Genomic DNA, 13,040 nt, shown 5'->3' on the forward strand with positions numbered 1-13,040 from the left:
CCAAAATTCTCATGCAGATGACGCCTCCAGGTGCCAGGCTTCAGAGAGAATAGATTGTAAATGTTTCTGATCAGACTGAAGGTCTGTGTTGATGGTAAATGCTGGTCAACTTTTCCTGAATTCCAAGAGGGAAGAGGGCATAATAAGACATGTTCAATACCTGCTTCCCATGGTGGCCTGAGCCAGTCTTTCAGGTTAACTTTTGAGCACCCTGGCTGAGGGTGTCCATTAAAATGATTGGGAAGGGGTGGCTTTGATGTTTATTTTTGGTTTACAACATGTAAAATGTTGAGAGGAGACAGACACCACCTCCCTCCCTGGAAGAGGACAACAACACTCCAGTCACCCCTGCAGTTGATCATGGACATGAGTTTTAAGCTCCACCAGTCTGATGACCACCTGCTGAAGAGGTGTCATTGTCTCAGGTAAATACTAAGTGTTCGTCATCTCACGCCAAGAAGATTAAGCACACTGACACACGAGGAGTGAGTTAGGATCAAAAGGTTTAATAGGCAAAAGAAAGACAAAGGGAAACAGCTCCCTCTTGTGAGAGAGAGGGGCACCCAAAAGGGAATTCCGGCCTGGAATGGGAGTGCATCGGATTTTACAGGCAGGCTTGAGGAGATGGTGTCTGATTTATGTAGGGCCCACAGGTTGGTTGGACCAGGTGTGATATTTACATAGTGCGTGTGGAAGGCTGTTCACCCCACCCTCATCCTATTATGCAAATGGGCTTTCCACTTGGCCGGTGACATGTTGTCTGCTCCTTACTGTAAACATGCCTGGCAAAGAGAAGGGAAGATGGAGCCGCCATTATGAACATGCCCAGTCCCAGGCGTCCTATTGGACAGCTGCTGGCATTCACCTGTGCAAACTTCCAGCTTACTTGTCTATGTCTGAAGCTTGATATTACAGGCTGCTCCTTGTTAGAAAAGAAAATAATTTGGAGCCTGCTTTCCATTAAAAGCCTTGCATACCCTCACTACCTGTCTAAATAATTTCTTCTTAACTCCTATATCACTGCCAGACTCAGCCAGAATGAGGTGACAGAGAGGCTAGGACTGTGCAGAAAGCATTTTAGTAAAGATGGCTGAGTGACAGTAGTGATGTCCAATTTCCAGGTGCAGCAGTGACATCTGCCCTAGCCTCAGGGTCCAGTGTCCAGCACCAGGGTGTCAGAGGTGTGAGCAGTGGCATCTGTGCTCAGCAGCAGAGGCAGTTGTTCCTAGGAGGGACCTGATCCAGGGTGGGCTGTGAATTCTGTTCTTGGATGTGTAGTTTCCAGCCTGGTTCTGTGGCCTTCCCCATAATAAAACTAGCCCCCAATACCAATATACAACTTTATGTGTACATTACAGAAATTTGGTTTCCATAGTTTTCTCCAAGAAGTGAGTGAGAAATGAGTCTTTGGGCGAGTGTCAGAGAGCGGCATTCAGAGGTGTTCTTTGTGCGAGAACCACATCCTGAATTGTCTACCTGGCCTCTACCCCATGGTGTAGAGAACAACAGAGAATATCACCTCTCATAACTGATGATATACATCCTCCCTTTTCTTTCTGTGAGAAAAATCCTCTTTTAAACAGGGTTTGAAAACCCATCTCACCCACCCACCCTGGGCACTCTCTGATCACTGATCTCAGTGGTTCCCAATCTGTCTGAGCAATAGGATTGTTGGCAGGGACTTAGAAAATACACAGGCCACACCCCAGAACCCTTGTCTCAGAGTATTATGCACAAGACCAAGGAATCATTTATATGACAAGCCTTAGAGGTGAGGCTGATGCTCAGACGTGTGGGATCCTGGTGTTCTTGCTACTCCAAGTGTGATCTGGAGACCAGCAACATGAGCTCCAGCCTTGTCATAAATCCAGAATCTCTTGCTCAACTCCAGACTTCCAGGATCTCAGCACCACATCCAGGTGATCCTGGTGCACATGGGGGTTCCTTGTCTGAGTGTCCTCTAGACATGGGGCCAGAACTGTGCAGTCTGCTCTGGGTGTGGTCTGATCACACCCCTTAGAACTGGAGGTCCAGGGTTCAGTCCTTGTGCTCATTCTTTTCCATAGTCAGTCACTCCCTTTGTGCCTCATCCATGCTTGAGGTTTTAAGTCTCATATATATGGTGTGACCTACTAAATCTATTTCTCCAGCCCAGTCCTTTCCCCTAAACTCTGGAGTTGTCTGTCCAAATTCCACCCCAGCTCCCCCTCCTGCCTTCCTGGTAGACATCTCCTCCACTGAGTGCCTGTGATGCCCCCTCCTCAGGACGCTCCTGCCAGAGTCTCCCCATCTCCACTGACAGCAGCTCCACCCTTCTACTCACTCATCTTACAACTATGGGTGTCCTTGATTCGTCTTTCTCACACCACAGATACAATCCATTGGCAAATGCTGTGAGTCCATCTTCAAATGCACCCAGAATCCCCTCACGTCCCACTATTTCCCCTGCTCACGCCCCAGTCAAGGTAACCGACATCTGCAGCCTGGAATACTGCACTCGATTCCTACTGTTTTCCCTTCTGCCTCCCTCGTCCCTCACCTCTCAATTCTGTTTTCAGCACAGCAGTCAGAGAGATCCTTTTAAAACAGAAGTTATATCATGGCCCTTTTCTGCTCAAAACTGTCCTCTAACTCCCCATCCCACTCAGGGCAAAGGCCAGATCCAACCCCCTCCCCTCAAGCCCACCTGTTCTGGCCGCACCTCTGACCTCACCTCAGTTTCTCTCTGTCCAGCCCTCCTGGCCTCCTTGCTCTTCTGGGAACACAAACACCTTCCTGCCATAGTGCATTTGGACTGGAGCTTCCTCTGCCTGGAAAGAATTTCCCCAGACATCCTCATGTCCCTCAAATCTTTCCTCAAAAGTCACCTTTGCAACAAGGCACACACTGACTACCCAGCACAACAGCCACCTTCCCTGTCCCCACTGCCCACGTCCTGGATCACCTGCCTCACAGCACTTACCACCTTCTAGCACTTTCCTTCCTTACTCTGGTTATAGTGTATCTATCGTCTGCCTCTTCCCACTGGAACATATGCTACAAAAGGCCAGAGATTTTTCTGATTTTACTTCAGTGGTGTTCCCCAGATGCAGAACCATTCTGTCCTATGTCTGGCCAATGACAAAGGTCAGTTGAATGAATGATCACTGTAGAGCAGCTCCCTGTTTTGAAGGCAGTATCTTTATTAACATAGCCTCAGGCCAAGTGCTGTTTTGTGGCAGCTACAGCACAAGGACCCCTCACACTGAGATAGAGGCCGCCTATGTTTTTCTCAGCAGTGCTGCTTGTGTGCCCTCCCTCCCCATCCCTCTTTCTACAGCAACCCCCTCCCCGCACCCCCTGCCCCAGCACACTGCAGCACACAATCAGGTTCTCTCTTCAGGAAAGAACAGTCCTTGATGATGGGTCCAATTTCACAGACAAATGTAAGTCTAAATTAGACTCTGCTTTACAGATTCAGGAGTTGGGATTGGATTCAGCACCAAGATCTCTAGAACCAGGGCAGGGAGAGAGGGCAGGAGAGCAGAGCAGAAAAGGAGCTCTAGAAGCAGGGCAGGAGGTGAATGGCTCTGAAAATTTGTCTCAGAATGCACAGAGACCCCCGTGTACAGGGGCCGCCCTGGGTGATGTGTGAGCCTCTGTGGTCACAGCTCCCGCTGGACAAGTTTCCACTGAAGGGACAAGGACAATGGAGCAGTGAAGGTGACCCAGCTGAGGACTAACCACATAAAGCCCATGATGGACTCAACACCAACTGGGCACAGGCCCCGTCCACACTCGGCCCCCCACAGCCTTCTCCACACCCCACCTGCAAAGACTGAGCAAGCACAGCGAACATGCAGATTCTGGAAGGTTCTCAGGTCTTTATTTGCTCTCTCAAATTCCAAGAATTTACTTATTTAATTAATCCATCAACCTCTCATAGCAAATATTTGAGAAAACAAATTTATATTCAGATTCATATTTTCAGTAGGGAAGTAAGAAGTTGCAGCTCAGTGCACATAAAGTTGAGACAGAGATGGAGACATCCAGCCCCATCTCTCTGGAACAAGAAAGATGACTGGGGAGGAAACACAGGTCAGCATGGGAACAGGGGTCACAAGGGTGGGCTGTCTCTCCACCTCCTCACATTATGCTAACAGGGACGCAGACACATTCAGGTGCCTTTGCAGAAAGAGATGCCAGAGGCTCTTGAAGTCACAAAGGGGAGGCGTGAAGAAATCCTGCATCTCAGTCCCTCACAAGACAGCTGTCTCAGGCTACAGAAAACAACAATCATGAACAAATTCTGGTTAGTCATGGTAAGTGATGACACTCTGAACAGCCCACCACACACGCGAAACATCCCAATCAAAGAATCTCCATTACCCAGGCCTTTCCCCTCTGCCCAACCTCCCCCCGCCCCGCCCACTCTAGACCCCAAGAATCTCACCTTTTCAAGCTGTGAGAGACACATCAGAGCCCTGGGCACTGTCGCTGGCTGGAGTAGAACAAAAACAGGACCTGGTCAGAGCCCGCAGGAGACGTGGGACAGGAGGAATTATGGGGTGGGTGAGCTCCTCCACACTCCCACCCCCACCACTTACACGCAGCCTGGGAGTAGCTCCCTCCTTTTCCACCTGTGGGAAGAAAATGTCCTGTGAGGGGACTGGGAGGAAGCAGGGCCATGAGATCTTAGAGGAACCTCCTAGTCTTGGACCCAAAAGGAATTTCCAGAAGTATGACTACAGACCCAGGGCAGGATCAGGAAACACGAGGAAAGCAGGTGTGGGTCCTGGACCAACTGCCCTCCTAAGGTCTGTCCTTAGCAGGGACCTTCCCCTGACTCATGAATGCTGGAATCAGGACCCCAACACCACAACCATCAAGGTGATACATCCGTCCTTCATTGTCACATGTGCTGCACAAAAGAGTAAGTGCTGGCACACAGGGCCCCAGGCTGCATTAGCCCCTGTGTGAATGCTGCTTCCCAGTAATGAGGCAGGGAACACTTCTACCTGGGGCTTGAAACCCCCAGTGGGACAAGAAAACCCAGACCCCACCCCTCACCCCTTCCCTACCTGAGCTCTTCCTCCTACACATCACAGCAGCGACCACAGCTCCGGTGACCACAACTGCTAGGACAGCCAGGCCAGCAACAATGCCCACGATGGGGATGGTGGACTGGGAAGATGGCTCTGGGAAAGGAGGGGAAGATGAGGGGCCCCGACCCTGCTGAAGGGCTCCAGAAGGGCTCCTGCTTTCCCTGAGAAGAGACATGACCCCTCATCCCCCTCCTTACCCCATCTCAGGGTGAGGGGCTCCGGCAGCCCCTCATGCTGCACATGGCATGTGTATCTCTGCTCTTGTCCAGAAGGCACCACCACAGCTGCCCACTTCTGGAAGGTTCTATCTCCTGCTGGCCTGGTCTCCACAAGCTCAGTGTCCTGAGTTTGGTCCTCCCCATCCCGCTGCCAGGTCAGTGTGATCTCCGCAGGGTAGAAGCCCAGGGCCCAGCACCTCAGGGTGGCCTCATGGTCAGAGATGGGGTGGTGGGTCACGTGTGTCTTTGGGGGGTCTGATGGGAAGAGTCAGAAAATTCAGGCGCTTTGCATCTCTCATGGGACACCCTAGGACCACCCATGTGACCAACCTGAGAATGGACAGGACACCTGGGGTGGGGAAGGGGGCACAGAACCCAGACACCAGCCTGGACACAGGCATCTGGGATAATCTCCTATTCATTGGGAAGTTCGAGTCTCTGAGCAGGGAACAGGGACTTCTGCTCCTGATCTGAGTGGAGGTAAAGTGACTCAGAAGTGCTGGAATCAGAGCCCCAAACACAGAGTGTGAGGCAGAGAACAAGGCCTGAGAGGAAAAGTCACGGTGCCCAAGGCTGCTGCAGGGGTCAAAGGGGACCCCTGATCAGTATTCTAGGGACTGTCTTCCCCTCCATTTCCTCAGAGACGTCATCCCTTAATTGTCCTAGAGAGAAGAGGGGGCCCTCAGAGGAAACTCAGGAAAACTCATGCCATTCTCCATTCAAGGGAGGGCGACATTCTGGCGCTGATCCCATTTTCCTCCTCTTCTCGTGGGAGGCCATCCCCGGCAACCTATAGGAGATGGGGAAGGCTCCCCACTGCCCCTGGTACCCGCGCGCTGCAGCGTCTCCTTCCCGTTCTCCAGGTATCTGCGGAGCCACTCCACGCACAGGCCCTCCAGGTAGGCTCTCAGCTGCTCCGCCACACGGGCCGCCTCCCACTTGCGCTGGGTGATCTGAGCCGCCGTGTCCGCCGCGGTCCAGGAGCTCAGGTCCTCGTTCAGGGCGATGTAATCCTTGCCGTCGTAGGCGGACTGGCTATACCCGCGGAGGAGGCGCCCGTCCGGCCCCACGTCGCAGCCATACATCCTCTGGAGGGTGTGAGACCCTGGCCCCGCCCCCGCGGTCAGCCCACTCCCCCGAGCCCCGCCCCGCCCCGACCAACCCGCGGGGATTTTGGCCTCAACTGAAAATGAAACCGGGTAAACGCGCCTGGGGCTCTCGCCGGTCGAGGGTCTGGGCGGGTCCCGCGGCCTCAGGGGGGCGGATCTCGGACCCGGAGACTCGGGGAGACCCGGGCCGTACGTGGGGGATGGGGAGTCGTGACCTGCGCCCCGGGCCGGGGTCACTCACCGGCCTCGCTCTGGTTGTAGTAGCGGAGCGCGATCCGCAGGTTCTCTCGGTCAGTCTGTGCCTGGGCCTTGCAGATCTGTGTGTTCCGGTCCCAATACTCAGGCCCCTCCTGCTCCATCCACGGCGCCCGCGGCTCCTCTCTCGGACTCGCGGCGTCGCTGTCGAACCTCACGAACTGCGTGTCGTCCACGTAGCCCACGGTGATGAAGCGGGGCTCCCCGCGGCCGGGCCGGGACACGGCGGTGTCGAAATACCTCATGGAGTGGGAGCCTGGGGGCGAGGAGGGGCTGAGACCCGCCCGACCCTCCTCCCGGCGCGGCTCCTCAGGTCCTGCGCCCCCGCCTGCGGTTCCCTCGCTCCTCCCGGCAGAGGCCATTTCCCTCCCGACCCGCACTCACCGGCCCAGGTCTCGGTCAGGGCCAGGGCCGCCGAGAGCAGCAGGAGGACGGTTCGGGGCGCCGTGACCTGCATCTCGGCGTCTGAGGAGATTCTGAGTCCGGGTGGGTGCGTGGGGACTTTAGAACTGGGACCCCGGCGACACTGATTGGCTTCTCTAGACACCCGACACCCAATGGGAGTGGGAAATGGGGACGCGTCACGAGTATCCTGGAAGAAGGACCCGACGCAGGTTGGGAGAAGAAGTGAAACTCGTGGGAGTGGGGAATCCCCAACGCTGCGCCTCCCCAATGCAGACACGGCCCTCGGAGCCTGAGACCCTGAGAGCCCCGCCCGGGACCTGGGACTTCGTCCTGATCCCTCTTCTCCTACACCAGCCTCTTTGTCACACTGTCTGCCTGAGTCCTGGACAAGGATCTGTCTGTGGAAACCAGGGAGAGACCCCCAGGCTGCGCCCACCCGCTTCCCCTTCACTTCTCCTCCTGGAATCCCTGTCCCTGAACTGGACTCCCTGCCTCTCACTCCTTACCTCTCCTCTTGGATCTTGTGTAGGGAAACTGATCACGGGGAACTTGACGCCAGAGAGTGAGCTCGCCCTGGGAATGGAGGTGTAGAGACAGGGGGTTTCTCTCTAAACCTGGCGAAGTTTTGTCTGAAGCCACCACACAGAGATTCTCATAGAGACCAGTTTCCTTTTTGTTTATTAATACAGTAGGTAGCACAATATTGGTAATCCCTGAATGATTAGAATTCCAATCTGCAAAAAACCTGTGTCAAAACTGCATTACAATTAAACTCTCAAAGCTCCTAAGTTTTACTTTCCCAGACTATGGATCTGTGACTCTGGGTTGTTGCATTTAAAATTATCTTCATTCCCCACCCCGAGTAATCCCTATATGAGTCCAGAACATCTCCTGAATATAAAGAAGCGGGGTTTATTACTGTCTATTGCAACCGGGAGCCTGTAGTCATCATCTCAAAGTTGCGAGTGCTCCATGCAGTCCCAATGCTCTTCACCGACGCTCAAGCACTGCCTGTTTTCCTGAACTCCGCACATCTAAGCAGTGTGCATATTTTATATGGACACTTGGTATTTTTGTGACTCTTTTTTTTTTAATCATAAGGAGCCAATTAGTTTTTAGGAAGTCCAACAAAATGTATTAAATACCGAATGCAAAGAATCCTCTGCCAGGCTCTTCCACTGCTTTAGAATTCTTTCTCCTGCTCCTTTTCCTCACCTCCTTGCTTCTCCAGCCCTTCTGTCTGCCCCCTCATCCCTCACACCCCCGCTCCCCTTAGTCCCTGCCACCCTTTCACTCCTGAATTGTGGCACTAACACTGTCCCTCACTTCCTGCCCATGTCTGTTCTCCCCACAGTGCTCAGCAGTCCTGCTAATGTGACTCAGGTCGTGTAATTTCTTCACTTACAATGGTTGGATTTTGGTCTACCATTTTGCTATACATTTTCAATTTGTCTCATATCTTTTTGTTTCTGTTCCTCCTTTACTACTTTCTTATGTGTCAAATAAACATTTTTTAGTTTATGGTTTTAATTCTCCTAGTGGCTTTTGGCTATATTTCTTTACACAATAGCAAAGAATGGAAACCCGATTCCTTGACTTTTCACAGTGAAGTTCAGGTAATATTAAGCTGCATCCAGAAAATAAAGGACACTTGTAAGAGTGTAGTTTCTTGTAACCTACCATTATGCTATTATTGTTTTATATATTACATCAATCTATATTATAAACTCAATTGATACAGTGTAATACTTTTTGTTTTAAACAAGTAGCCATATGTCTTCAGGAAATTAAGAAAATGAGTGTGAATGTGACATGTGTATGTGCATCATTTCTGTTGTTAACTGTTCCTTTCTGTATATCTGGGTCACCATCTAGTATCATTTTCCTTCACCCTGAAGCACTTCCTTTAAAATTAAGTGTAGTACAGGACCCCTAGGAAATTAATTGTATGGCTTTGATTATCTAAAAATGTCTTTATTTTTGCCTCCCCTCCCCCCCTTTTTATTTTTATTTTTATTTTTTGGCTTATTACGGCATTTATGTGTAATAAAATTCACCAGTTTTAGCTGCGCTTTTTGGTGAATATTGGTAATTATTTATAGTCATGTAACTACCACACTGCCCAGTAGAGAAACCCAGAATGCAAAGAATCCCCTGCTAGGCTCCTCCACTGCTTTAGAGTCCTTCCTCCTGCTCCTTGTCCTCACCTCCTGCTTCCCCAGCCCTTCTCTCTGTCCTCTTCCCTCACACCCTCCTCTCCCCTTAGTTCCCACCACCCAGTTACTTCTGAGTTGTGGCGCTGTAGAGAACCGTTTCTTTTCCCTAAAAACTTTCTTTATGCCCCCTTCTATTTAATCCTTGCCTCCCACCCTCACCCCTTCCCTTCACTCAACCACCACTCTGTTTTCTGTCACTGCAATACTGAAATTTCTAGAATGTAATGGACGTGCAGTCGTATGTTATGTAGTCCTTCGTTTGGTCTCTCCTTTAGCATAATGATGTTTGAGATGATGCCATTCACTCATTTTTGTTGCTGAGCAGCTGCTGAGTATTGCTGGAATCCCAGCTTATTCATTGGTTTCTCTGCCTCCAGTTGATAGATATGTGGATTCCTCCAGTTAGGGCTTGTTATTAATGAAGCCACTATAAATAACTGCTTACAAGTGTGGCCTTACATTTTTGTTTCTTTTGGATAAATACATATTTGTGGAATTGCTGGGCCATGTGGTAATAGATGGGTAACTGTATAAGAAATTGCCATACCACTTTACAAATTGGCTGCCACATTTTTTGCATTTCTACCAGCAATATCAGACATTCCTATTTTTTCCATATTCTTGACAGTATTTAGACTTATCAAATGTCTTTTTAACTTTACCTATTGTAGGTGATGTGTGATGGTTTCTCATTGTGGTTTTAACTTGCACTTCTTTGATGACTAGTATTGTTTGCCATCTTTTCATGTTCATCTAAGTGACTTATTATATATATTTTATTAACTATTTTGCAAATTCAATGATTAATTCCAGAGGCTTTTTCAGAATTCCCTAGTGTTTTCTACATACGCAATGAAGTTGGTGACAAAGACTTTTGTTTCTTCCTTTCCTATCTATTGATCTTTTTTCTTTTAAAATTATTTTTATTTGGTAGAGATGAGGTCTCACTATCAGGCTGGTCTCAAACTCCTGAACTCAAGTGATCCTCCCACCTCAGCCTCCCAAAATGCAGGGATTACAGGCATGAGCCGCCACGCCTGGTCCTTCTATTGGTTTCTTATTTCATTTTCTTGCCATGTTGCACTGGTTAGGATGCCTCTTAGGTGTTTAAACAAGAATGATGACAGCTCACATGTATGTTTACAAGGAACTTAAACAAATTTACAAGAAAAAAAACAGCCCTATCAAAAATTGGCAAAGGGTATGAACAGACACTTCTCAGAAGAAAAAACATATGAAAAAAAAGCTCAATATCAATGATCATTAGAGAAAAGCAAATCAAAACCACAATGATGTACTATCTCCTGCAAGCCAGAATGGCAACTATTAAAAAGTGAGGAAACAATAGATGCTGGTGAGGCTGTGGAGAAATAGGAATGCTTTTTCACTGTTGGTGGGAATGTAAAATAGTTCAACCATTATGGAGGATGGTGTGACCATTCCTCAAAGATCTAGAACCAGAAATACTCTTTGACCCAGCAATCCCATTACTTGGTATATACCCAAAGGAATATCAATCATTCTACTATAAAGACACATGCACAGGTATGTTTATTGCAGTACTGTTTTCAATAGCAAATATATGGAACCAACCCACATGCCCATCAATGATAGTCTGGGTAAAGAAAATGTGGTAGATATACACCATGGAATACTACACAGCCATAAAAAGGAATGAGTTCATGTCCTTTGCAGGGACATGGATGAAGCTGGAAGTCATCGTCAGCAAACTAACATGGGAACAGAAAACCTAGCACCACGTGTTCTCACTCTTAAGTGGAAGGTGAACAATGAGAACACATGGACACAGGGAGGGGAACAACACACACCAGGGCCTTTTGGGGAGTTGGGGGTGAGAGGAGGGAACTTAGAGGATGGGTGAATAGGTGCAGCAAACCACTATGGCAGACTATACGTATGTAACAAACCTGCACGTTCTGCACATGTATCTGGAACTTAAAGCAAAATAAAATAAATTAAATAAAAAAAGAAAGTGCATGACTTACATGTACACATATGTTCATTGAAGCACTATTCACAATAGCAAAGACTTGGAATCAACCTAAATGCCCATCAGTGGTAGACTGGATAAAGAAAATGTGGCACATATACACCATAGAATACTATACAGCCATAAAAAAGAATGAGATTACATCCTTTGCAGGAACATGGATGGAGCTGGAGGCCATTATTCTTAGAAAACTAATGCAGGAACAGAAAACTATATACCACATGTTCTCACTTATAAGTGGGAGCTAAATGATGAGAATACATGGGCATGCAGAGGGGAACAACACACACTGGGGTCCACTTGAGAGTGGAGGGTGGGAGGAGGGAAAGGATCAGGAAAAATAGCTAATGGGAACTAAGACTTAATACTTGGGTGGGTACTAATGGGTATAGAAATAATTTGTGAAACAAAACCCCATGACACAAGTTTACCTATATAACAAACCTGCACATGTACCCCTTAACTAAAAATAAAAGTTAAATTAAAAAAAAAAAAACAAAGAAAGTGCATGTCTGGAAAGAGCGTATGGTTGGGTTCCGTGTTTTTTTAAACCAAGTCACACAATCTCTGCCCTTCATTGGAGTGTTGATTCATATAGGTTTTTGTCATTATTGATATGATAAGTTTTACATCTACCATGTTATTTTCCCGGTTTTTGTTTCTCTGTTCCTCTTGTCCTGATCAATGACTTTTTATCAGAAACCATAGAAACAAAAGAAAGTAGAATAACATCTTTAAAGTGCTGGAAGACAAAAAAGATCAACTAAGAATTCTATATCCAGCATAGATGTCCTTCAAGGATAGGCAAATGAGATATGTCAGGTAAAAGAAAATTAAAAGAATTTGTCACCAGCAGATCTGTACAATTACAATTGGTAAAGAAAATTCTTCAGACTAGAGGCAAATGATACCAGGTGGAAAATGAGATTATCAAAAAAGATGAAGATGATCAAAAATGGTAAATATTGAGCTAAGTGCAAAAGGCTATCTTGCTCCCCTCATTTATTCTTACTTTGTATACATAGAACTGTTTAAAGATAAGAAAAAGTTTTTTATCGTGGGACTTACAACCTATATAGATATATTACATATAATATCTATACCATAAAAGATGGACATTTTATAGAGGATAAATGGTTGCAATATTTCTATATTTATGGGTACTAGTACATTATTAACTGAAAGTAGTCTGTGAAATGTTAAGAATGAGTTAAGTTCTGAAGGAAATTGAGACACTAAAAACCATTCAAAAGATCAACAAGTCTCGGAGATGGTTTTTTAAAAACAAATCCTAGCCAGTCTTGAGTCTCATCATCCTACGATTTCAGAACTATCGTGAATATAAAAGTAATCAAAGAACAGTCCTGCCCAGAAAGAGGAGTTATCCCTAAATATGGTGTCCCTGGGACAGCTGGCCCTCCCTGCTGGACCTCTTCCACATGGATGCTTTCTGCAGTGACTTTGTTGCCTTGCTATTCCACTCTACCCAGTGTCCTGACCCAAGAGACAAAGGGTGTCTGCTGCTGTGTCCACACTTGGAGAAGGAAATCTTGAAGGTGTCAGTACATTACAAGCTGGGCATGACAGCTCACGCCCGTAATCCCAGCAATTCAGGACGCTAAGGCAAGAGGATTGCTTGAGATCAGGAGTTGGAGGCCAGCTTGAACAACATTGTGAGAACATCGTCTCTAAAAGATATAAAAATAAGTAAACTTAGCTGGGCATGGTGGAGGGCACTTGTA

The 13,040-nt window shown here is 47.8% G+C and overlaps 1 protein-coding gene across 2 annotated transcripts; it reads right to left on the bottom strand.

Annotated features, from left to right (window-relative positions):
• Window positions 1-3,843: 3,843 nt before the first annotated feature.
• Window positions 3,844-7,602, bottom strand: LOC100982859 (class I histocompatibility antigen, Gogo-B*0101 alpha chain). Of its 2 annotated transcripts, XM_003831606.7 has the most exons (9): window positions 7,578-7,602; window positions 7,051-7,258; window positions 6,653-6,922; window positions 6,132-6,407; window positions 5,282-5,557; window positions 5,061-5,177; window positions 4,587-4,619; window positions 4,433-4,480; window positions 3,844-4,259 (listed from the first exon to the last, which is right to left on the bottom strand). In XM_003831606.7, exons 2-8 carry the CDS (start codon window positions 7,121-7,123, stop codon window positions 4,437-4,439), a joined length of 1,089 nt encoding a protein of 362 aa, XP_003831654.6. In that variant the 5' UTR covers window positions 7,124-7,258; window positions 7,578-7,602; the 3' UTR covers window positions 3,844-4,259; window positions 4,433-4,436. The 2 variants fall into 2 exon arrangements, with proteins under 2 accessions (XP_003831654.6, XP_024784859.4); XM_024929091.4 differs by lacking the exon at window positions 7,578-7,602 and having other exon boundaries at window positions 4,433-4,619; window positions 7,051-7,259.
• Window positions 7,603-13,040: the final 5,438 nt, after the last annotated feature.

The sequence above is a fragment of the Pan paniscus genome, chromosome 5 (assembly GCF_029289425.2).
Source record: "Pan paniscus chromosome 5, NHGRI_mPanPan1-v2.0_pri, whole genome shotgun sequence".
NCBI classification, from domain to species: domain Eukaryota; kingdom Metazoa; phylum Chordata; class Mammalia; order Primates; family Hominidae; genus Pan; species Pan paniscus.